Source organism: Urocampus carinirostris, chromosome 17 (assembly GCF_059441175.1).
Source record: "Urocampus carinirostris isolate Australia breed hairy pipefish chromosome 17, RoL_Ucar_1.0, whole genome shotgun sequence".
Taxonomy (NCBI): domain Eukaryota; kingdom Metazoa; phylum Chordata; class Actinopteri; order Syngnathiformes; family Syngnathidae; genus Urocampus; species Urocampus carinirostris.
In genome coordinates this window covers 32,883,334-32,910,486 of record NC_142365.1, presented here as the reverse complement: position 1 = coordinate 32,910,486, position 27,153 = coordinate 32,883,334, and the positions used below count along the sequence as shown (strand labels likewise).

Genomic DNA, 27,153 nt, shown 5'->3' with positions numbered 1-27,153 from the left:
TAAAAACATATTGGATGATGGCAGTAGTCCAAATGGCCACTTTTGGAAATGCCTAGAAATAGACATAGAAAAATGTGCCAAATAATACTGTTTAGGTTTTCAAATTGTAATTAACTTTGACCTAGAACCAGCAAAGGCTGCAGATAAGTGCAGAATGGGAATCTTAGCTGTAAAATAGCTTGGACAATACTGTTTTCTCGCTAAGATGCCGATATGCTACACTCAACGGCAGGCATGTGATTGCAAAAAAAAAATTTGGGCAAGAATATGTGTTCCAAATTAGATAACTCAATGTTAGTACGACTTGCAGTGATTATTTGCAGTGTGTTACCTTTCCAAAGTAGCATTCAATTTACTTTAGGTACGTCTTGGATTGCGTTTTAAGGTGAATTTTAATTGGGTCAAATTTAAGTAAACAGCACCCTCTTCTGAGTTGTCAACAAATTTTTGAAATCACCACAGTGTCCTACAATTACACAATAGCACTACATCACATTGCAATATCGATTTGGTTTCAGTTAATCATGCAGCCCTCGTTAAAAGTATATTTTATCTTGGAAAAGGATGTATGAAATGCTTTTTCAGTGCACTTGAAATGTTTTCAAAAGGGCTGAAGGACGTGGCATGAAAGATGAAGCTTTTTTCGAACATCATGTTCTCATACAGCCATTTTGAAATCAGATGTGTTATCAGGAGAAAGTGATGCAGGGTCGCTTTTCACGCACCGGCGTGCTAGACCTTTACAATGTTTATCGTCCTCAAGACAGACAAGGATGTCAACTTGCTTATCTTGCCTATTGGTGCTTTGAACGAGTATCAATTTGCATTCACTGTCCATACAGGGATAAAAAATAGGCAAATACCAAGATTGCTTGTTGTTAGACATGTAGAAGTTTTAAAATTTCACGAACAAAATCATTTTAATGTACATTTTTATTGTAGGAATGTTGCGTTGTAATTTGTACACAGGTAATTTCTAACATACATTCCTACCATCACCACCACTTTACGTGTTAGAATACTGCTATTGTCCCCTCAAAAAGCCTCATTAAAAGAATGATTTAAATGTAAGCAGGGTTTGTCGTAATGCTTGAAATCTTTGGAAATGCTTGAATTTTAAGGTTGTTTTTAAGGATTCAAAAATGCTTCAATTTCGGTGGCTATGTTTCACTGTTGAATTTTTTTGTCCACCATGTTTAGCGGCAGCTGGCATTGGTTTGAATTGGAATTGTCTAATGAAGAGTCACGCGCCCAAATGGACAGGCGCTTGCTACAGCAAAGCAGGACACTCTAAAATGTATATTAGTGGAATGATTACGTGTCAATTATTTACCTTTATTCCAGACAAAGCAAAAAATAAGGTAGCACTTCCAAAAAATAAATAGTAATGGGAAGAACTACCTGCAACTGAAAATGTAAGATACATTTTTACCCAAAACCTATATGAGGAGAAATGTCTTAAAAATACTTACTACAACTACACGTATTGCTTGGATCCAAAAATATATTCACGATTTACTCAAAAGCTAAATATTATGTCTTGATATATGGACACGCAAGATTTATTCTTTTAATGGCACTGGATAAATTGGTTACCGTAAATTCCGGACTATAGAGCGCACCTGATTATAAGCCGCACCCATCACATTTTAAGGGGAAAACCGACTTTGTCCATACACAAGCCGCACCTGTATATAAGCCGCATGCACCCACATCATATAAACACGAAATGAATCCAAGCCAAACTTCAAGTCCCGCGATTGAAAATAAATGTCCTTCATTGAAGCACACAGTCCAAAAATCACAGCCGCCAAAATGAACGTAAAATGATATAGGTACTTAAAATTTGTTGCAGACCTGCAGATTCTGGGTGCCCATTGATAGTAATCCAAGGAAAAAAAGTGTATATTTCCAAAGGTAAGGGTGGGAAAAATATATATCTATTATTGTCTAGCGTGTCCACAAAAACTCACCTTTACCGGTCCCCACTTTCCCATCAGCTCGCGTTTGCTCAGCCCTTCTTTTTTTATTAGCTCGTGCAAAATAAGTGTCTCAAATAAATACATTACAAAAATATACAGTTGCAAATACATATTATACATATTTACAAAGAAAGACGGTATATCGAGAGAGATTTCAAAGCTTTCATCCTAAACCGTGCCTTTGGGAGGTAGCCTCACGCTACTAACAAGACACTCGCATACCTGCAAATTAGTGTGTTAAGGAAATAAATGCCATAATTGTTAAAATCACAGCAAACCATCCGCTTCTTCCTCCTTGGTGATGACATCTAAGTTGTCTTACTCAATGTCAGCTCCCTAACTTCAATACACACCAGCAATGTGCCCATTTGCTTTCAACTTGGAAGCTGTGTCATGAGCCATATTTTGTACAATCTGCATGATGAGGGTATGTTTACGTTCATAAATTGTGATCTTCCTCGGCGCATGTATTCCACCGGTCTAAATCTTACCTCTCATACCGTTAAAGAGATTACATAATTTGGCCGCATCTCTGAATAAGCCACAGGGTTGAAAATTTGGGAAAAAAGTAGCGGCTTATAGTCCGGAATTTACGGTAATTGCTTTCGAAAGGCCACAAAAAAGATTTATGAACCCTGTTCAAACAACAACAGCAAATCTTTTTAAGACTAGTAGTATAGTCTATGGCTGCTTTATTTTGAAGTGAGACTGTCTTTGTGCGTGAATTAAACGCTCAAACAATGGCATTATATTTTCGTTTTGTTTGTTTGATATTCAGTATTTGTGAAAAAGTGAAAGAGTGCAAGATGCCATCTACCGCTTTTTAAGGTAAGGTTGTCATGTATGCTCATTATATGGATTTAACCGGACCGGACGGATGGGATCGATACCAGATACAGGATACACAAGCAGATACCGGACTGGACGGGACCGACGGGATCGACACCGGATACTGGAGCAAGATACCGGGCACGACGGGACATACTGGATCGATACCGGATACTGGAGCAAGATACCGGACAGGCCAGGACAGACGGAATATATACTTGATACTGGATACACGAGCAAGATACAGGACGGGACAGACGGGATCGACACCGGATACTGCGGTAGGGAACAAGATACCGGACAGGACGAGACAGACGGGATTGATACCGGAGACTGGAGCAAGATACCGGACAGGACGAGACAGGCGGAATTGATACCGGATACTGGACACTGGTGCAAGATACTGAACAGGACGAGACAGACGGGAGCGATACTGGAGACTGGAGCAAGATACCGGACAGGACCAGACAGGCGGGATCGATACAGGACAGAGTCAAAACAAGTCTTGCAAGTCCAGGGGTTTGGACTGACAAGGAGTGAATGAGAGCACTGAGTTTAAACAGGATGGGAGCCAACCAGGCAAAGAGCAACTGCTAGCGCCAAACGAGCAGACCCAAGTGAGGGCATTGTGCAATAGTGACAGAACCCTCCCCTCAACGGATCCAAAAGTCCCAAAAAACCAAATACAGTGCTCTTCAGACTGGACTGATGCCCCTGAGGAAGGTGGCCCTACATCAGCATCCGGAGGCGTGGCAAGAAGCCAGGAAGACGCTTAGTGGGCTGGCAGGCAAGTCGGGGAGGCAGACGGGCGAGTCGGGGAGGCAAATGGGTAAGTTGGACAGGCAGACGGACGAGTCAGACATGGGATTCAGGCAGGCGGACGGGTCAAACAGGCCGACGGACGAGTCAGACAGGCTGACGGACGAGTCAGACAGGCGGACAAGTCAGACAGGCGGACGGGCGAGTCAAACAGGCGGACAGACGAGTCACACAGGCGGACGGACGAGTCAGGCCGGCGGACGGACGAGTCAGGCAGGCGGACAAACATGGCAGGCAGGCTGACGCACGTGGCAGGCAGGCGGACGGGCATGTCAGACAGGCAGACGGGCATGTCAGACAGGCAGACGGGCGTGGCAGACAGGTCGACGGGTGTGGCCTTCCTGTGAGTAGTTTGCATGTTCTCCCCATGCTTGTGTGGGTTTCCTCCACGCTCTCCAGTTTCCACCCACATTCCAAAAACATGCACGTCAGGTTAGTTGGCTGGTCCAAATTGTCCCTAGGTGTGCATGAGCAAATGGTTGTATGTCTCTGTGTGCCCTGCAACTGGCTGGCAACCAAAAGAAAAAAAGAGCTCCGTAATTTGTCCAGTTGTGGCCATAAAATTTATTTTTTAAACCTACTGACAGCAGGGAACAACAGATTATTTTACGACTAATCTCGGTGTTTCCATAGAATTTTGTGAGCCCCGGTGGCTGGACATTCCAGGGGGGTCTGGAAGCGATTACATTTAATACTTATATAGGTGAATTCATACAGTATTTAATATCAGTACTGCTGCTTTTGTGATAGCTGCTATGACAGGTTGCCGGTTCCTTTTTGATGGTTCACAGAAGGTCATTTTATACTTTCTATTCTTATTTATTCACAGCAAAAAAGACTATAGAACATAAAAAAAATGAGTTAGTTAATTTAATGTAATCTATCATACATCCAAAATTTGTTATATGGCGTACACAATTTGAAATTATTAACCTAATATAGATGGGATGGGAATTCCGGTTCTTTCAGCTGAGCTTCCAAACGGCTCTTCAGATTTTGTTGTTGCTTAAACCCGATATATTATCAATAATAATGTAACATTATGCATGAAAACAATGAATACAAATGTATTATACTATATTATACATCATTAATCTCTAATGAATTTTGGCATTTAGGAACACAAAGTGCAAAGCTTTGAAGGACTGATTCAAATTCTTATGTTAGTGATAAAAAAAGTGCAATGTTTTGAAGCCATTATTATCATTACTATGAGTTCAAATAAGGATCAGTTTCCTGCTTTGGCTCATTTTAAAAATTCTTTTTTTGGTCCTCCATATTGAAAACTCTTCTGCACCACGCTGCTGTGTTGCATCGCCCCGCCCCTTCCTCCTAATAATACTTCTTAACCCAAAAGCGAGTGAGAGGGCACAAAAAAGCTTGCATGCTGTTTGTAAACTTTTGCAAAATGATATTCCTTATGATTATTTTGATTAACTTCATGTTTGTATACATACGCTGCCCTACTTAGGAATTCCGGACGTTCGTTCATAAGTTGAATTGGTTTGTAAGTTGCTCCAGTGCTATATTTTGTATTTAATGCATGTTTAAGGTTGATTTAAGTATGTTTAAGGCTTGTATAAGTAATCTATATTGTTTTGTAACTGAAAAATAAACGTTTAATGAAATAATATGCTCTAAACCAGACCTGGGCACTCCGGTCCTGGAGGGCCATACGTCCTGCCAGATTTTGAAGTTTGCTCTTCTTTAACTCAGGCGATACAAATTATAACCTCGTTAGCAAGCTAGCAAGTGCTCGTTAACGATACTGGTGATTGGAATCACCTGTATTGGATCAGAGAAACCTCAAAAATCATGCAGAACATACGGCCCTCCAGGACCGGAGTGCCCAGGTCTGCTCTAAACCGTTACAAAGCAGGCTGAATGATAAAGCATAGTACTGAAAAAAAAAGCTACACATTAGGCGTTGACATTCTGTGGTATGTGAAGCCCTTTTATACTCTTTGTGATTAAGGGCTATACAAATAAACATGACTTGACTTGCTATAAGGATAAATAAAGTTAAGTTTAACTTCCTCGAGGAAGGGTTAGGCGACTTCCTCCTCCGTGGTAAAAAGTGGCCGAACAAAAGCAATCCAACCATTTTCTCAACAGTATTAAGCTTTCTTATTCCACTTTCATTTCAAAAGAAATGGCTCGCCACTTCTCTACACTTTTCACCAACCATATTGAATGGATGCACGAGATATTAAACCGTAAAAAGTTCTTTGGGTGCTAGAGATACAGTACAGGATGTATACACATGAACTAGGAAGTAGAAGCCAGATTTCTTCTTCGGGGTGGATGCTGGGTTACCTCTGACAGCGCCACGCGGCAGAAGGAATCACTACAGCACTGTCCTCTACTCCGGATAAGGTGCTCACAATACAAAATTTAACTCACATACTACATGTCCAGATATTTTTCGACATCCTGAAAAAAACGTTTATATCTACCGATTTGCGTAAGTCGAATGTTCGTAAGTGGGGAGCGTATTTAAAAATATGAGAATACAATTACAATACGAGTTTGAGACCCTGGCTGTGACCAATTAAACCCTGGCCGCTTTCCAGCGACTATTAATGGCTTGGGAAACACTGAATCCCTCAATGAGGTGTTCAAGCCTACCTGGAGTGTTGGCTGCGTCCGATCCTCATCACCCCATGTCAGCACCCAGACTTGGTCATGTGACTTGTCGTAAAGGACTTTTACAGGAAATGGATCTGTGGCAACCGCCTGAAAAAAAAAAAAAAAGAAATTCCAACTATTAAATGCTGTTAATTCTAAACTAAAGTTTGTTCTGTTCGATTAGGCCTCTCTGATATTAAAAGACCTGAGCTGACCTGCTAGGTTGCTATAACCTGCCCTTGCTCGGTGCATTCCTACCCAGGAGCATTCTTGCATACAATATCGAGTTTATACCAGCGAAGACTATTGGGTCACACATTAGCACATTTGAGAGGCTGTCGCTTCCTGTGTGGGTGGGCGGCCAAGACAGTATAAGACTAGGGACTGTTTTAAAAAGGACAAACTCCCCTGCATCATGCTAAAAAATGATCCACAGCAGTATTTTCAATCTATCTGGCATCCAGTAAATACTGTATTTATTTGTGTATATTGAGCGCTCATATGTAACGCGCAGTCCCAATTTTTTATCAGTATGAAATTTTGTTTGACTTTTTATCAGCTCAAACAAAGCAATGTAAGTAATAAAACCTATACATGCAGGCATGTTTAAAATGATTTACTTGGCAACGTATACTATAAACATAATTGCAAAATAAAATTTCTCTTGTATATATTTAAGTACCTTTAAAGTTCGATTCATTATCAAATACACCAAGGATTTGTTTCCACCATTGTGCTTTTTTCCCCCGTTTATTTATATCTTTCAACACGACTTGTGATGCTCTTCCATTTGTCATCTATATATTACTGGTGGTCCAGTGCTTAGGACTAGGCACTCTCACCACCACAACCTAGGTTTGATACCCTTTTGCACCCAATATTTTGCAATTTTGGTCAATGATATTTTTCTACTAATCAATCATTGCACAAATATAATAATATACTACCATAAACCGGCAGCACGGCGGCGCAGTGGTTAGCGCTTGTGCGGCACAGTTCATGTCATGGGAACCTGTCGTGGGTTCAAATCCAGCTCCAGACATCCTGTGCGGAGTTTGTATGTTCTCCCCGTGCTTGCGTGGGTTTCCTCCGGGCACTCCGGTTTCCTCCCACGTTCCAAAAACATGCATTTCAGGTGAATTGGCCGGTCCAAATTGTCCCTAGGTGTGAATGAGCGAATGAGTTGTCTGTCCCTGTGTGCCCTGCGATTGGCTGGCAACCAGTTCAGGGTGTCCCCTGCCCACTGCCCGGAGATGGCTGGGATGGGCTCCAGCCCCCCCGCGACCCTAATGAGGATAAGCGGTACGGATGATGAGAGATGAGACTACCATAAACCCTCATGTATAATGCACACCCAAATATTGAGTTATTTTGTAGTTGTAAAAAGCACGTTATACACGAATTAAAATGTTAAATGAGAATATCGTGTAATGGTTTATTTCAAGTATAGAGAGCATTTAAGATAAAATAATTTAGCTGAAGTTCAGGCTGAACCTTACAGTTCTATGAAGAGGTTGACGGATTATCGGACAGGCCGATTATCTGCACCTATATTTAGAAATTTTGGTGGATATCCGTATCGGGATTTTTATCTATTCGATGGACCAATTATTAGGTATCAGATGCAGCAGAGACTCTCTCTCTCTTGCTCCTACTCCTACCCTCCTCCTCTCTACCCACTTCTGATTGGACAAGCGACTGTCATCAGAGCAACTTAACTTATTTTAGGGAAGCACGTTCTTATAAAATTAGTGGGTCAGTCAAGTATGTGTTTGATATTGAAGAGAGCATAAAAAGCCTGCTTAAGAGGAAGTGATTAGCTGTTAGCATAACAATAGTTTACCAATCTAGCTCTAAAACAGGAGTACCCACACTTTTCAATCTGCCAGCTCTATTAAAATGTTAATTTAAGTCATGTTGGTTGTATTGACATTTTTGTGAAAAAAAAAAAAAAATCAGGAATCTTTTTAATGTTCACATGCGTATATACGAGTAGCTGGTAAGCTAATTTTATTTCCTGCACCGTTAGTTTTTGGTTCAAGTGAAAGATTAGTTGTGTTGAAATTCAAATTAATTTACTGTAAAAAGTTTCAGGAAGTTTTATTTGAATTTATAACAAATATTCTTGGTTTATTTATGCATTAATTCATGCATTAGTCAAAATGTTTTACGCCAATTTTTAAGCTTTTTCAGCAAATTAATATCGGCTCCAAATATGTTATTGGCCTCCTCCTAATACTAATAATTCGTATTGGCGTTGAAAAACCCATATTGGTTGATCCCTAGTTCTATGTCCAAATCTATGCGCAGTTTTCTGCAGAAGATCGGATTTAATTCCAAACCAGTACTGAAAGCTATCAGGGAGATAGCCACAGTAGCCGAAAGCAGTTCCAGGTGGCTGTGGCTGTCAAGGGGTGGTAGCTGGACCCCTTCTGCAGGTAAAGGCTAACTCAGCCCTAGCTTCCCCACTCAGAAGTGTACAAATTAAGAGCTGTGATCCTGGGATACCTTATGAGGATGCAGAAGGGGTCCGTAGGAACACCACAACTCACCAGTTAGAACTTTAAAATCCACATCTATAGTTGCTCCCGCAGTCGCTTCTTGTAGCAAAGCACCTCCGGTATTATTTCCTCCTAACTGTCGTGACCATGGGTAAAGGCCTATTGGCGGTGGGGGAAGACCCACGGACTTCAATGAAAGAATGGATGACTGTATGGAAAGACGGCACACAATAGTCCTAGGGTTAGCACCCCACCAAACGCTTCGAGTACTAAACGAAGAATATACCCCAAGTAACCCATTTTCTGTCAAGGACGGGTCACTCGGCAACTGACACGGGCAACGATATAAGGACTACAAACTTGGATTTGCAAAGACAGGAAGATGAGACAAGCAGAAAGTGCTCCATCTGTGGGAGGAGTTTTAAAAACAAGCATGGCGTGAACATTTACCTGGGCAAATCCAAGTGCAAAGAGCAGTTTCAGCAGCGCACAACTTTTGGTAAAGCCCAGAGTTAAATCCCAGGGTCTGTTAGCTCAGTATGTCAGTCAATGGAGGACCAGAGTCAGGAGGCACACCACCGTGCTAAGGCCCCCTAGCTGAACCTGCTCGGAGTATAAGGATGAGCCAAGAAGCCCAGAGCATGGAAGGCTTGCCGAAGAAGCCGCTGTTGAGTCTGCCATCTGCTAAGGACCACGGCTTGGCGCAACTGGATGAGGACCTCGGCATCATACTTGGCAAAATCAAGACTTTTGTGGAAACAGTGTATCATGCATGCTACAACAGATTTGGAGTCAAGAAAATAAAGCAAGAGAGACAGAAATCAGGCCCCAGCAAAAGTCAATGCCACATTGCTGCAATGCGTCAAGAACTGCAGGAACTCAAAAAAAGGTGGCGGAGAGTAGAAGATCAGGAGAAGTAAGCTCTGAGCTAGTTAAGCTCAGAAGTGCGGAGTAACCTACTCCAGCTGCAGAGGGCGGAGGCAACTTGGAGAAGACAGAAAGAAAAAGGCCGGCAGAATAAAACATTATTCAGCAATCCATTCTGCTATACATTGCACCTCCTTGGCCAGCCCAAAAATGGGAGACTGGCATGTTCCACTGACAAGAAGTGATAAAGGCAGCACCTAGCGACCCCATTAGGGACCTACCACTGGGAGAGTGCTCCTTCCGTATCCCAAAGCTCAATCCAAGCATCCCTTTCAACATGGTAGACTTTATCTCAGAAGAAGTGAGGTCAGTCGTGGGACGGGCTTGGGAAAGATCTGCCCTTGGTCCATCAAGAACGTCTTGTAAGATTTAAGAGAATTGCCCACAGCTGTTAAGGAAACTGACCACACTCATGCGCACACTGTGGGAGAAGAAGCAGAAACCCTTGCTGTGGACACTTGCAGATGGCTGCTTCATTCATCAGGGCTTTGCCAGTTTAGAGAGATTTCCCTACTGTACATTGAGGGGACGGTCTTCTGGGCAATCATCGCCAGAAGGTTGTCCTCATACTTACTCGCCAATGACTATATTGACGCAAGAGTACCGACCTTGGTTGCCTGGGGCACACCCAGGTAATCAAGGAGGCAAAGAGTAACAAGACGGCTCTCTCAGTGGCTTTGGCTAGATCTCGCCAAGGCGTACCCAAATGTGCCACACATGCTTATCCATACAGCATTTCAACATTACCAAGTACCACCACAGATGATCAAGCTGCTGGTGTCTCATATGGGCTCCTTACAGTGTAAGAGAAGGTGGAAAAGGGACCAAGGGCTGCTGCACTACATCAGTCTTCCTGTATGTGGCAGCAATGAACCTGCTGTTTAAAGCAGGAGAGTCTCGGTGAAAAGGACCACCAGCAATGAGACAAAGGCACCTTGCCTGTAGACTGTAGAGCAGGGGTGGCCAAGCAGTCAGAGACTAAGAGACACTTTTTTCACTGTGTTACTGCAAAGAGCCACATCATACATGGGCACACATGAACATCATTCCATGCATCATGTGGATGTGCGCGCACACACAGAGAGAGACACACACAGGCCTCTGCTCAGCCAGATTTATTGAAAATGACCCACAGCAAGATAATGACAGTTATTTTTTGTTACAGTTAACATTGTGTGCACTGTCTCACACACACATAAACTCTCAGTTCAAGCAAGTCCACAAATAAAAGTATAACAATTTTCAATGACATTTTTCTCTTACTATGCTGCTTAGTGGGACTTCTGGCATTCCTTGTCCTGAACAATCCTCCTCAAATCTGGCTTGTATTCCGTTGTTGCCACTCGAAGCAACTCTTTCACATGGGTGTCAGTCAAAACAGATCGATGCTTTGATTTCACATGTTTCAGGGTGGAAAACACAGACTCGCAGACGTACGTTGACCCAAACATCGACAGGATCTTTAGCGCAGCCCGTTTGATGTTGGGGTATTTTTCCATTGGCACACGTTTCCAGAACTCAATGGTCCCTTCCCTGAAAACAGCTTTCAGTTGATCCTCCTCACAAAGATCAATCATCTCCAACTCCGCAGCAGCCTCATCTGTGACGAGCGGGATTTTCAAACAGTCCATTTCCGCATTAAATGGGTCGACAAGGAACGTAATCTGTGGTCTTTTCAGTTGTAGATCACGGAAGCGGGTCACAAAGTTTTCGTGCAAGTTTTCAATCAGCGTTGCATATCTGTCTCTTTTCTTTTTCAGGGCGGCACTGGTGACATGTTCACTGGCTTTCAGAAGAGTGGGAAAATGCGTTAAATCTTTTTTTTGAATTTGCGTCTTGAACAGTTTCAGTTTGTTGATAAACGCAAACACACATTGCACGAGGTCAGGCAGCATTTTTAACTTGCCTTGCAGGGTCAGGTTCAGTCTGTCCAAGTGCCACAGCATGTCGACCAAAAATGCCAGATCCATAATCCACTCGAGGTCCGAGAGCTGGGGATAGTCCTTGCCCTTCTCTTCCATGAACAGTTTCACGGCATCCAAAAGCTCAAAGAAGCGAGAGAGCACTTTGCCTTTTGACAGCCACCTCACAGTGCAGTGCAGCGGCAGGTCACCTGGAAGCCCTTGGTCCAGCTCAGCGATGAGACTCCTGAATTGCCTGTGGTTAAGCGCGTGTGTGCGGATGTAGTTCACGATTTCCATCACAGGCTTCATGACGTTGTCTGAATTCAATGATTTAGACACGAGTTGCTCCCTGTGGATGATGCAATGGAAATTCCAAAAGTCGGGAAATGTTTGATCAGTTTTACATAGCCCCACAAGCCCGTTCACGGATCCGATCATGGCCGGCGCTCCATCCGTGGCTATTGCAGTTAGTTTTGCTATGGGCAGGTTCGCTTTTGCAAATGCAGCCATCATCGTTTCTTTCACATCTATGCCACGGGTTCTGTCTTTCAATGGCACAATATCAAGGAATTCTTCTTTGATCATACATTCGTTTGACACAGACCGTGCAAAAATTGCTAACTGAGGCTTATCTTGTATGTCACAACTCTCATCCAATGCCACACTAAAATACTCACATGCTTGAAGTTCAGAGTGCAACTGTGATTCAATAGCAGTGTCAATGTCTGATATTCTGCGTTCAACAGTGTGGCGCGAGAGTTGGACATCTGATATGCTTCGTTTTAGTTTGTTGTCTTCAGGAGACAAGATTTCAACAGCGTCATTAAGGCATTTTTTTATGAAGTCCCCTTCACTGTATGGTTTTTTAGCCTGTGCGATGTTCCAAGCCAGTTGATATGAAGCAAGAGTTATGGTTTTTGAGTGTTTTGTTAATTTTTTGAAAAACTGCATCTGCATTTCTGCCTGACTTTTCAAAGTGACCAACCTCTGCTTGCGAGGTTCAGTCCCTTTTGGAAATTCTTGGTCGATGTAAGGATGGATTGAGTTGAAGTGACGCTGAAGATTTGAAGCTTTGAAATGCCCCAATGATGCCTGACATATAAGGCAGAATGGCTTGCCATTACGTTCAACAAAAAAATATAAATTCTCCCACTCTGTTAAAAATGTCCTGTTCTCTTCTTCATATTTTCGTTTGGCTGTGCATTTTTTCCCTGCCATTTTGAGAGCGCTTGAAACAAACTATTTACAACTCAAATAATCTCGCGCGTTTGGCATCACATCAGACGTTATTCTTCTTCTTTTCAATTCAAACTGGCTCACCCGGTCAGCGCGCCACCTAGTGTAAATGAAAGCCAGCCAAGCAGTTTTCAAGCTTGTCATGTGAAAGCCCCTGAAGCCCCAATGAGTGGATCCCTGAGTGCAGGTAACAGGCTAAACTAGCAGCTGTTTGTCGGCTCGGACTACGTGCTGGGACCCTGTGTGTACTATTGATGAAGTTTGGTGCAGTTCTGAGCATTATTTGTGGCTAATAGTGGCGTTTGCGGTCGGACAGTGGCTCCGTACAGCGCCGTATGTGGCGATAGTGCGGTATTTGCTGAAGTTGGTGGATCTCGTGAATCTAGCGGTCGGGTAAATTAATCTCTTGAGTGGGGTTGTTACGGTGTGTTTGACCATGGTTTACACTTATGCATTACGCCAGAATATCGCTTAAAGAGCCGCATGAAATCAGCCAAAGAGCCGCATGCGGCTCGAGAGCCGCGGGTTGGCCACCCCTGCTGTAGAGCCTTCATGGAAGACATCACCGTGGTGACTCCATCCATTCTTGGGACACGATGGGTCCTGAGTGCACAGGAGTTGTTGGCCACCTGGGCCTACATGAAGTTCAAGCTTGGAAAATCTAGAAGATTATGCATCCTTAAGCGAAATCTGAGCAACAACACTTTCAGCATCCAGGGGTCGGACATTGGGCGGGAGTTTTTGTGTTGCTCACGTCGTCGCGACTACGAAATTGATTCAGATTCCTACTATAGAAGAATTCTGAACTGAGATTTTTTTTTATCTTGAACAGTTGAAAAGTTTCAGGTAAGTATCTCGGACGATTGGCGCAAGGTTAGTGCCGCGCACAATTGTTTTACAGTCGCGCTGCTGCCGATCGCTGGTGAAGGGCAATCCTTCCCACGGCTGCTAAGACGCTGTTTCGGCATCCGACTGCTCACAAGTGAGAATGGGTTGTTGTAAAGGTTGTTCCCGCTTCCGTAGGCAAGTAGCCCTTAGAGGGACGTGTCCGTGAGCTAGAGCAGTTTAAAAGGAAAATGTTAGGTGCCTCGGACACCACTGCTAGCGTGGGTTGTAGCGAACCAGCTAGTCCGGTTAGCACTAGCCCTAAACGGCCCCCTAGCTAGTCCCACTCCACCCCGGTCTACTGGCTCCCGCACCCTAGTTATAGGTGACTCCATCACCCGTAACATAAAGTTTAGTACCCCAGCCACGGTTATGTGTATTTCTGGAGCCTGAGCACCCGACATTAAGGCTAATTTGAGGGAGCTGACATGCAAATCTAGACACCAGGACAGGGCTAGCTACACCGATATAATCATTCACGTCGGCTCTAATGATTCTAAAATGAGGCAATCTGAGATTACAAAGAAAAATATTGCTAGGACCTGTAATCTGCCAGCAAGATGTGTCGGCATCGAGTAATTGTCAATGATGAGAGGTTTAGTAGACTAGTCTCGCTAAACCGGTGGCTGGCAAGTTTTTGTAGTCAGCAGGGATTTAAGTTTGTTGATATCTGGCCTGCTTTCTGGGGCCGACCTGACCTGCTGAGGAGAGACGGCCTTCACCCTAACTGGGAAGGTGCTCTCACTCTTTCTAAAAAATATAGATTACTGTTTTCCATGACAGGGTACACCAGTGCAGGCCAGGTCACAGGTGATTACTGGACCTGTAACCACAGGTGTGGAGTCTGTAATGCTAGAGCTAACTAGCGCTATGCTAGATTAATGCAATTCACATAATTTTTGTAGTTTAGAGCGTTCCATTGACTGCACCACATACCCTGATCTGTACTCTTCTATAGCGTCTTCTTCTGTGCTTTACCTCTGTTTCTCCCTTGTTAGGTGAGGAATGAGAAGAAATAACATTATTTTCTACCAATAGTCATCCTGCTACTCCACCTGTCAACAATATTCCTGTGGTATGGAATTCGGGCCGCATCTGCCGTCATGCAAGGCACAAGACCGGGACCGGCAGTATAATCCTGTGGAGGTTACCACTAAGGTTGCCATTAAGGTTCAAAACTCTGGAAAGGTTTCAGCTCAGTCCACAGTGCTGAAGCTTGGCCTTCTGAATATTAGATCACTAGCCTCCAAAGCTTTACTTGTCAATTACCTTATTAATGAACACAATCTTAAACTTATTGAACTTTGTGAGACCTGGTAAACCAAATGAGTTTGCAGTGTTAAATGAGGCTTCTCCCCCTAACTTTGTGAGTTCGCACTTGTCACGACCATGCAAAAAATGTGGAGGCTCTTATATCGGAAGGTAAGTTGAAATGTACTCCTGGTACCCCTAATGTTTTTAAAACGTTTAAAAGTACTTGTTATGAGGTCTTTAATGTCAACACCAATTTATGTAGTTGTTGTGTATCGCCCACCTGGACCATACTCAAAATTTTTGGATGAATTTTCAGAACTGTTAACAGACTTAGTAACTTATGCGGACAATGTTGTAATTATTGGGGATTTTAATGTTCACATAAACTCCCCATCAAATTCACTTGCAATTGCTTTTAAGTCACTGATTCATACATTTGGTTTCCATCAAATAGTTGATGTGCCCACTTATAAAGATGGGAACACTCTAGATCTCGTTCTGACCCGAGGCGTAGTAGCCTCAAATGTTACAGTGTTACCGTATCCTAATGCCATTTCTGATCACTATCTTGTTTAGTGTGAGGTGCTGTTTAATGTTTACTGTGATAAGGAAAATGTAGGCTTTAGCAGTCGCAATATCTGCCCAACAAAAGTATTAGCTTTAAAAGAACTATACTATACTATACTATACTATACTATACTATACTATACTATACTATACTATACTATACTATACGGTAACTGCAGCCTTCCCTTCGTACACTGGGTCTGTTGACTCACTTACAAACAACTTCAATACTGCTTTGGTTAATGTTCTTGTCTTCTGTGGCGCCCCTAAGGGATAAATTTGGACCAAAGAAGCATACACCTTGGTTTACTGAAGAAACCAGGTCACTCACTAAGCTGGAGGTCTTCTGACTGGCCTGCTGTGACAGCTTGCTGAAATATAAAGTAGCTCTTGCCTCAGCTAGAGCATCGTTTTTCTCTAAGATTATTGTTAAACATAAGAATAATCCGAAATTTTTGTTTGACACAATGGCGAAACTTACCAGGCAAAAACTTAACCCAAATAGTTGTACTTATTCTGCTAACGACATTATTGAATTTTCTAATAAAAAGATTCAACTAATCAGGAATGAAATTTTAAAAGAACGCTCTGTAATATCCTCCTATCTCAAAGATGTGGAGGTGTTAGGTAAGGACCGTGTCGGCGGTTGTTCAGAAACATTCTCCAGTTTCAATGATTTGCCCCTTGATAGTCTAGCACAGATGGTCAGTGGGGCCAAACAAACTACTTGCTTGCTTGATCCGTTTCCAGCTTTGCTGGTGAAGGATCTGTTTGGGATCTTAGGACCATCAGTTTTAAATATTATTATTATATCGTTATCCTCGGGTATTGTTCCTGTAGCCTTCAAGTCTGCCGTCATTAAACCCACGCTTAAGCGACCTAACCTTGACCCAGAAAGCCTAGGTAATTATAGGCCAATGTCAAATCTGCCATTTTTTGCAAAATTACTTGAAAAGGTCGTTGCACAGCTGCTAAATGACTTTATGTCGGAAAATCACCTCTTTTAAACTGTCAAGTCAGCATTTAGGTCAAATCACTCTTCTTAGAAAGCCCTGGCTCAAGTAACCAAAGATCTCCTCTTGGCAATAGATTCCAGTGCCTCGTCGATGTTAGTGCTGCTGGATCTCAGTGCTGCTTTTGATACTGTCGACCACAACATATTACTTGTTCGTCTGGAATGCATCGGTATCTCAGGAACTGTACTCTCGTGGTTTAGGTCCTCCCTGTCCTACAGGACACAATGTGTTATCTACGGCAATCTGACCTCTAAACAATCTAATGTCCCCTGTGGTGTTCCACAAGGCTCTGTACTTGGCCCCCTTCTTTTTAGTATTCATATGATCCCGCTTGGTGACATTATCCGTAAGTATAATATTAGTTTCCATTGCTATGCAGATGACACTCAACAGTATGGGCCACTGGAAACAACTGGACATTTAAGTTGTAGAAATCTGGAGGCTTGCCTTACTGAGATTCAAAGATGCATGTCACTTATTTTTATACGCCTTAACCCAGAAAAAAACAAAAATGTTGATTACTGGTCCAGCTCACTGTCGTGAGTTGTTTTCAAACACTACCCTGAACCTAGACAAATGTAATATCACCCATAGTGACTCGGTCAAAAATCTAGGTATATTTGATCCTAATCTGTCGTTTTAGTCAAACGTGAAAAATATTACTAGAATAGCTTTCTACCACATCCGTGATATTGCGAAAATGTGTTTGATGCTGTTCCAATCAGATGCAGAGGTTTTAATTCCTGCATTTATTACTTCTCGGCTCGATTACTGTAGAGAGCATTCCCCATCCGGGCCCGGTGTTATGGAATGCCCTGCCTCCGGAGATAAGATCTGCAACCTCAATGGAAGTTTTTAAATCGAGGCTTAAGACACACTTCTATTCCAAAGTTTATGATTGATACCCACCTCATATTCTGTATTGTCCTGTCTTTTTCCGACTGCCTGCCTGGTGGTGATACGAAGGAGAAGGTCGATTTGGAGATGAGTCAGCGGACCAGCGTTTGACCTGAAGCATGTGAACGCCTGCATGGACCAGCTGGCAGAGATGAGAAACTGCACCTTGGCCGTCATAGACTTTCTGGACTAGTTTACAGGCTGGGGGCGTCGCTGCTGTCATGCACTTTCCGGACAAATTTTCAACATGTTACCTACTGTTTACTATGCTTGTGTATAGTAATGCTAATTGTGATTCACACTGGTCATCCTGGAAGGGGGATTACCACTTGTGAGGTCCTTTCTCAAGGTTTCTCTTTTTCTTCTTTTTTTTTGTTTTGAGTTGTTCCTTGCCCGCATGTTGGTTTAAGATCATGAAATTGTGTAAATGTAATCCTGTGCAGTCCTTTGAGATTTTTGTGATTAAGGCCTATATAAATAAATGGGATTTGACTTGACTTAAACCATTCAGGAGGAGCAAATTGGATGCCTTGGGAAGAGCTACGACAGCACTCTAAAGGACAGGGGGAACCTCAAGAACACCGAAGCCCAGCTTAAGGAGAGGCTGAAAGGTAGATGGGAGTTTGCTACTGTGCAGGTTCAATGTATGGTGTTTTCAGCATGGCAGCATACCAATACTTCAGTGGCCATTTCTGCTCTATGAATTTGCAATGACCAGAGTTGAAGCAATGAAGAGAATCTGTAGGAGGTTTATTCGCAAATGGCTGAGCGTTCCTCCAGCGTTCAGCTCAGTTAACCTCTACAGCAGTTCATTAGTACTACAGTCATCATGCTCTCCTATCGTAGAAGAAATCATGGCCACCAACGCAAGGGCAGCCTGCATGCTTTTAGCATCTAGGGACACAAAGGTTAGGCATGCAAGCTCTGCTATAAACTACGACAGAAAGTGGAAACCCCTTAAGGCGGTGAAAGATGCAGAAGCCTACTGGCGTCATCAGGAAATTGTGGGCACTGTATGTCGCGAACAGAAAGAACTTTTTTGGACAAAGGGTGCGAAAAGTAGCTGCAGAAGATCATCAAATCAAAGCAGCAGGGTTGGGCATGCTTGATGAATCGGGAGGGGGCGCTGAAAAGACCATTGGCTTGGAAAGAGCTAAGGCAAGGCACTGAACTTCCTGTTGCGCGCTGTGGCTGATCTCCTAATAACACCAGGCCAAACGGTCACAACAGCCGAAAATCCATACTTAAGGAAATTTATTTGACCATGAACTTACATGTCATCTTGAAAGGAAATTTAAAATAAATTAGAACAAAAGGCTGAATAAGTTTTATGTATGAACGTTACAGGATTGACATTTCAGTTAGTGATGTAACATATCATTCACATAACTCATAGAGAACATGCTTACCAAACTATTATTTTCACTCCAAGTAACTAAACAAAATTTTTATCCTCAGAGTCATGCTAGACAATCCACGGCTTTCCCCTCTTGGTTCTACGTGGCTTACGTCAGACTCATCGTAAACTAAAAGTAAATTTGCATAAAAGGTATTTCTATGCAAGGTGCAAATGCTCAGCTTTACTGTTCTATTACATTTTAGTCATTTTAGTGATGTATGCTAGGGGGTGGGGGCAATTTTCTGCATAACGGGGCAAGGTTGACATTATTAACACAGGCCTAGAGTGCCCTCGTTAAATACTAAGTCATAATGTGTCAATTATTGCACAGATAGGTCTCACCAAAGTATAAGTAACACCCACAGCCAAACTATATAAAAACAAAACAGTGAATTATAGTCCGTCAAATATGGTACTGTCCAAAAGGAAACCCATGAAATTAGAAGAGATTATTTGAGCGCTCCTAGAAAACGCACGTACTTGAACAAGAATCACAAATGAGCTCACAGAGGGTGCAATGATGGCACAAGCAATGATATGGGGTCAACAAATAAAAAAGTTTGAAATTCCACTCCTTTAACAGTAAAAACCTCCCTCTGTTTTCTATTGACCCTTACACTTCACATCATAAGAATCAACTGTTTGAGGCATCTTTTGTTTTGTTTTTTTTCCCACCCGCTGGCGACTCACCTGCACCACCCGCTGCGTCTGGATGTCCACCACCAGGAGTCGACTTTGCATTGGTTGGCTGACGTAGACGTATTTCTCGCGGACGTTTACTGCAGACGACCACACGCAGCGCTGGGGAGACGGGCCTTCGTTATTGGGGCACATCTCTTCCTGCGAACATCAAGCATAGAAAAGCATTCAGGACACGTTCCCCTACTATGCTCCTAGGTTAGGAAAAGAGGGGTACATTTGTAGTAACATTACCATTTCGCTTCTCATAATTTTTTTTTAGGCCCCTATAGCAGTCTTTATGTTTAAAGCAGTGGTGCTCAAATGTCAAGGGGTGCGTGGGCGCGTGCACACGCGCATTTGACCAAGGGAACATTTTTTCGTGTGTAACTTTCCCAGAATAAAATTTGATTGCACCTTAACTACAATAGGGTGCAGTGGCGTTCTCAGTGCTTCTCAGAGTTTTACGTTTACATTTAGACTCCTTTGCAGTGCATTAGACACTAAGTGGAGCAGGCCCTCAAGTGACCCCATGTGAAAATATTTAACACGCATGCGGAGAAAGGCTAAGAAAGACATGGTAAAGTGTCAAGGTGGCCGTTTTGGATGTTAATCTCTAAGAATTTTCTATTATGTAAATAACTTGTTTTTATCTTTTTTATTTTTTATCTTATCTGTCTCACACACACACACATAAAACAACGTTTCAATAATCAGTCTAATTATATCTCTTGTACGTTTATCAATCTTATATTCTTTTATTTTGAAGTCATGCTCATGTGTATGCTGTTTACACTGACGAATAATAAACCACGTCCTCTCTGGGGGCGGGCTTTTTTTCTTTTTTAACGAACATGGAAGCCTCGTGTAAGTACTTGCTCCTGGTATCACGTTTTAGTTTTTAACATTATATGTATTTTATCTGTGTATATACAGCCACCAAAGAGTCTTAATAATGACTATTTCTGACAAAAGAGACAAACAAAAGGCTCCCTCCATAGCACTTGACTGTGGCCTTGGAGGGAGAAGAGCAGAAACCGGTGTGCTTGCTATTTTAAAAATGCAGGCAGCGGAAAGCACGAAGCCAAAAGCATAGATTTGGCATGGATGGAAGTTATGTGTTACCACTAACATCGAACATCTTTGTTTTGTCCCCACCAATATTGTGTTATCCATCCATCCATCCACCCATTATCTGCACCGCTTATCCTCAGTAGGGTCGCAGGGGTGCTGGAGCCCATCCCAGCCATCCTCGGGCAGTGGGCAGGGGACACCCTGAAATGGTTGCCAGCCAGTTGCAGGGCACACAGAGACAGACAATTCACTCGCTCATTCACACTTAGGGACAATTTGGACCGGCCGATTAACCTGACATGCATATTTTTGGAATGTGGGAGGAAACTGGTGTGCCCGGAGGGAACCCACGCACGCATAGGGAGAACATGCAAACTCCACACAGGAGGTTCGATCTCATGACCTTAAAACTGTGCCGCAAACGCGCTAACCACTGCGCCGCCAAGCTGCCCTTTATTGTGTTATCACTTAAAAAAAAAAAAGTTGATCTTTGGAAGAGCGGGGATGGGGCGTGAGAGAAAATAATTGAAAAGCACTAATTTGAAGTAACATTTTCAATTTATGACTGGTGTTATTTATACCTGGATCTGTTTTTGCATCCGGATTTAAAGTCCCACATACATCTACTTTAAATTCCAACCACATTTCAAATGGACAACTATAGGGGTCATTAAATGAGCAAATAAAACAATTTCAATGTTCTCCAGTTTGAAGAATCCCGAATCAATGAGTGTGTGACATGATCACTTGGTGGTTCTCAAAGTTTAGCAACCCACTGTCAATAGCAAAGGAATAATCAAATTTCTTATTGAGACTCAGATGTGGGGTACTATGATGAATCAGATCCTTGTTTGAGTCCTGGTCTGGGTTAGCTCACCACTAAGATCACTGAGATTTCAATCGTCCAAAGAATCGAAACATTTCTTCGGTAGAGAAAAAAAAAAATGGACAAAACTCGCCTAGCTTGGGTTTTTGTCCTTCGTGAAATACACCATCACCAGGTGGTAGTGAAAAGGAAATTTGTTCTTTTTGTTTCGAGTAATGTCGTGCTAACGATTGTTATGCTATTAGTATGTTCTGTCTGCTCACAGCGAGGAAAGGCGAATGACGTGCTAACAGCACTCGCTATGAGGGTTTTTTTTCAACTTCATTTAAACAGAGAATTACAAATTCACTAATTAGTTTATTCACCTAGATAATTTAGTTGTATCAAATATCTATGAAAATGTTTTTTTTTATTTTTGAATTGTAATATATTGTTTTAATATGAAAATATATTTGTAAGTATTTCTCACTGCCTTTAACGCGGGTTACACTGGAGTTTGTACCATGATAATGGAGTTTCAAACGGTTGAAAAGCACCTCACCTAGCATTCGTTTAAAGTGCAGCAAGTGCTGTTTACAGCAGGAACTTGCTAACGTGCATCTTATAGAGTTTCGATGGATCACTAGTAAAATCACAAGTCGCTATGTAAAAAGTCCAAATCCCTCGAAGGGAACAAGCAACTTTTAGAACTTAGAGCCCATTGTTGCACTTGTCAGTGGATTACCCATCTTAGTATCGACCGTGTGTAGTCTATGGCAAAGGATGAAAATAATCCTATTACATTAGGAGGTGTTAGAAAGCAGCGTATTCTAAGGTAAAGTTGATGACACATTGCACTGAGAATGGGAGAATCCTGTCAGAATGCATGGGAAGCAAATAAAGGCCTATTAGTCCAAGACTACTGGTAGTAAATACAAATATATTGTTATTCAGCTCTTGGGCAAGAAGTACACACAAATTTGAATACTTAGAAACCAAATAACTACCGTATTTTGACTTTAAGTCTCTGTAGGATAAGTCGCACCAGCCGAAAAAAATAATAATAATTAAGACGGAAAAACATGTATACATGTATGAGTCAAATTTTCGGGGAAATGTATTTTGATAAAATCCAACACCAATTACATAAACGTCATTTTGAATAGCGATTCAAAATAAAAGAGAACAACGGGCTAAATAAATTCGTACAGTATACGAACGTTACATGATTGACATGTCTGTTAGTTTCAGTAAAGGCATAATATATTAGGAGTTATTTAGATAACTTACTTAAAGAACATGCTTACAAAACTATCAGCTTCACTCCAAATCCCTACATCCAATTAAATCTTCATCCTCTGTGTCACTTTTACCAGTAAACAACTCATCCATCTCAGAAAGATAAGCCACTTCTTTCCTTGGATCAAAAAGTGTCCACCCACAGAGCACGGTTGAAATTAACAACACAGGCCTAGGGCGCCCTCTCGCGGTTTAGTGTAAAATTAACATATAAAGTGATATACAGTACAGGTAATGAAAAAATGTAAAACTGATAAGATATAGTGTTAATAATTCCACATATAAATCTCACCGGGGACGCACTCCTGGCCAAACTATTAAAAAAAACAGCGACTTATAGTCTGGAAAATTTGGTAACTGTACTATGTGCAAATTGTGCATAATTTAACATTTTATATTTCAAAGCTAAGTGATAATTACATATGTTGCGATGATCCTTTCATTGTGCTTGATTTGCCGGTGTATCTCGCACTGGGCCGGCTGCAGCAGTGTGATGCCTTCGTCGGAAAATACGTAGAACATGTTGCCCACGCTAAGACCTGCGGAATAAGATAGGGAACACGGATTGTGAGACTGGGTTAGGGTAGTTAAAGATTAAGTCATCAATAAAGAGTACGCCAACACAAATGCGCATGTTTTCGAACAAAGTTGTTTCTGTGTAAAATATAAAGATTATTATGGTTTGGGCAATTCTAATATCGTAATAGAATCAGTCATCAACAGTCTCTTGTTTTTTGCGGGTGTTGCCTTCCAAAAAAGTCCAGCGATCATAGAAACCTGGAAAGTAGAAACCTCAGTACAGAGGAACCTCGGTTTTCGAACGCCTCTCAGTTCGAACAAATCGGTGTTCGACCAAAAATTTCGAGAAATTCTTGCTTCGCTGCTCGGTCAAAAATTCAAGTTCAAGAGTTCAAACGCTGGTAATGCGTGAGTGCGTACGCTACAGTGCGATGCTGAGTGGCGTACGGGTGTAGATCGTCCCCCCCTCGTGACCAACAGTTATCACGTGCGCGCTTGCCTCTTTTTGCTTTCGCTTTTAATATCGGTGAACGGAGTGTTTCAGCCCCTAACTATGCATCCGAAAAAGGTCGGTGCAAGCAGGACAGGTTAAAAAAGAAAAGTTGTTCGTACAACTATTGCCTTTAAGAAAGACATAATAGCTAAATATGAAAGAGGTGTGCGAGTTTCCGTTCTTGCTAAGGGAATACAGCATACGCCTTCTGCTGACCACCACAAAGGTAAGAAATCCTATTCATAATTCTTTTCTTTATCTTTTTTTTTTTACACGTTCGTGTTAGCGTAATCTTTCGTATGGAAGATTACGATAACGCGAACGTACGATTAGCCTGGGTTAGCTTTATGATTCAAAGTAAACATTCAGGGTGTTGGAACTGAGCCCAAAATTCAGGGTGTTGGAACGGAGCCCCCTTTCCAATGAAGCGCTAGCCACTTGTGGTGCTAAATGACTTGTAAACGACCTGATTTTTTTAATTTTCACACGTTCATGTTAGCGTAATCTTTCGTACGGAAGATTACGCTGATGCGAACGTACGATTAGCCTGGGTTAGCTTCATGTTTACGTTAAACATTCATGGTAAACATTCAGCGTGTTGGAACGAATTAAAACGATTTACATTATTTTTAATGGGATAATTGATTTTGGTGATTGAACAAATCGTTACTCGAACATGGTTCTGGAACGGATTATGGTCGAGAACCGAGGTTCCACTGTATATGTATTTTTTTGTTTACAGACACTTAAGGACAAACCCAATTTACATGTGCAAGTATTTGTTCAACAAATAAAAGTACTATAATTTTGAAAACCATTTTTGTTATAAATAACTTGCATACAGCCAGATTATAATTTAATAAATAATCTTGCTGTTTAATTGCAAAACTGTACTGTAATTAAGTGCTATACAAATAAATGTGACTTCACTTAAGAGGTGATTAAAGACACAATCCACATTACATGATACTTTGTTGCCATCAGGACAATGTTAAGGAAAACTGCATTTAAGGTACCTTCTTGTCGGCAATCCTAAAAAGTGATATTTCAGAAACCCCCCCCCGTCCCCCCACAGTCTCACCCCCCAAATACAAATGTCTGTAGTTGCAAAATAATTCAAGCCTATAAGAAAGGACACACTTACTGTATCTATATATATATAATCATTAGAAAACATTAAGAGAATATGTCTTGCTTTGTCCCACAAAAACAATATATTTTTCAACTTTTAAATATTTTGAAAAAGTGCCAGAGAACCACTAGTGAGCATAAAAAAATTAAAATTTGTTGGTGTTCGAAAGCACCTTCCTTTGCGTCCTTCCTTTGGTGCGTTTGTGGGTTAAGTGTGTTTTGTTGACATGATTTATTACACAGAAACATGAAAAAGATATGTGCAAGCATAAAGTAGGCTTGTCAAGTTGTTTTTTGTATTTGTTCAACTCAGACCATATTTCAGACTATAAGTCGCTCCGGAGTATGCATCACACCAGCCCAAAAAGCATTAAGAAGGGAAAAAAACATATAAGTGAAAATCAAACATATAAGTGAAAAGATTTGTGCAAGCATAAAGTAGGCTTGTCAAGCTGTTTTACGTATTTGTTCAACTCAGACCATATTTCAGACTATAAGTCGCTCCGGAGTATACATCACACCAGCTCAAAAAGCATTAAGAAGGGAAAAAAACATATAAGTGAAAATCTTGAAAATCTATCTAAAATAAAATAAAAATGTCGACCGCTATGATGACGTAAGCACATATATATATATATATATATATATATATATATATATATATATATATATATATATATATATATATATATGTATGGCAGCACGGCGGCGCAGTGGTTAGCGCGTGTGCGGCACAGCTATAAGGTCTTGGGAACCTACTGGTTAAAATCCAGCTTCCTGTGCAGAGTTTGTATGTTCTCCCCGTGCTTGCTTGGGTTTCCTCCGGGCACTCCGGTTTCCTCCCACATTCCAAAGACATGCATTTCAGGTGGATTGGCCGGTCCAGATTGTCCCTAGGTGTGAATGAGCGAGCGAGTTGTCTGTCCCTGTGTGCCCTGCGATTAGCTGGCAACCAGTTCAGAGTGTCCCCTGCCCACTGCCCGATGATTGCTGGGATGGGCTCCAGCACCCCCGCGACCCTACTGAGGATAAGCGGTGCAGCTAATGAGATGAGATGAGATGAGATATATACTCAGCTAAGAACAGAAAACTGAGGCTATGATATTGGACAATAGAAGATTAATGTTTGGAAAAACGATGCCTGGTATGATGAGTCTTGGTTTCTGCTGCGACATTCGGATGGTAGGGTCCAAACTTGGCGTCAATAACATAAACACATGGATCCATCCTGTTTAGTATCAAAGGTTCAGGCTGGTGGTGGTGGTGGAATGGTGTGGGGGAATATATTCTTGGCACCCTTTGGGTCCCTTGATACATTTTGAGCATTGTTGCAACACCTCAGCCTACTTGAGTTTTGTTGCTAATCCCTTTATGACCACAATGTACCCAACTCCTGATGACTACTTCCAGCAGGATAGTGCCCCATGCCATAAAAATGGAATCATACCAGAGTGGTTTTTTGAACATGAAAATTAGTTCACTGTACTCAAATGGTTTTGGCAGTCACCAGATCACAATCCACTAGAGCAGGGGTGTCAACTCATTTTAACTCGGGGGCCACACGATAGAACAAACATTCTGTCAGGGGCCGGACTAGATTAAAGAGATTAAAGAGAAAGAAAAAGAGGGATAAAGAAATGAGAGAAAGAGGGAGGGAAGAGGAGAGAGGACAGGACAAAGAAAGAAAAAGAGAGAGGGGAGAGAGCGTGAAAAACAAAAGATAAAAAGTCGTGAGAGAGGGGGAAAAGAAAGGGAGAGGACAAAAGAAATTCATAGAGAAATAGAAAGACAGAAGGAGAGAAAAGAGAAAAGAAAGCGCGAAGGGTATGAAGAGAGAAAGAGAAAAGAGAGAAAAGTAAAAAAGGAAGTTAGAGCAAAAGAGGTTAAAAGACACAGAGAGAGAAAGAGACAAAGAGCAACAAAGGAAGAGAAAAAGAGAGTGTACAAACAGTATTTTTATATGACCCCACAAGTTCTCAATTGGGTTGAGATTTGGGGATTGGGTGGCCACTCCGTAACATTAATCTTATTGGTTTGGAACCAAGACTTTGCTCATCTACTGGTGTGTTTAGGGTCATTGTCTTGTTGAAACACCCATTTCAAGGGCATGTCCTCTTCAGCATAAGGTGGCATAACCTCTTCACGTAACTTGACATACACAAACTGATCAATGATTTTTGTTTTGTGATAAATGGGCCTTACACCAGACTAGGAAAAACATGCCCAGACCATGATACTAGTTTCACTGTCTTCAATGTGTACTGAGGTTTGATTCGGAATATGGAGTAACCGGAGCACCATACGTTCATTC

At 41.9% G+C, this 27,153-nt stretch overlaps 1 protein-coding gene and 1 pseudogene across 3 annotated transcripts in view; both read right to left on the bottom strand.

Moving 5' to 3' along the window:
• Positions 1-27,153, bottom strand: part of fstl4 (follistatin-like 4) — a 277,646-nt gene that overhangs the window by 6,956 nt on the left and 243,537 nt on the right. For all 3 annotated transcript variants that reach the window (XM_088321797.1, XM_088321798.1, XM_088321799.1), the window contains 3 exons: positions 23,120-23,238; positions 19,534-19,683; positions 6,258-6,365 (listed from right to left, as the gene is read on the bottom strand). In XM_088321797.1, the coding sequence (XP_088177923.1) occupies positions 6,258-6,365; positions 19,534-19,683; positions 23,120-23,238 (377 nt within the window). The remainder of the gene's footprint in view (positions 1-6,257; positions 6,366-19,533; positions 19,684-23,119; positions 23,239-27,153) is intronic.
• LOC148349834 (general transcription factor II-I repeat domain-containing protein 2A-like) lies at positions 11,054-11,751 on the bottom strand (annotated as a pseudogene).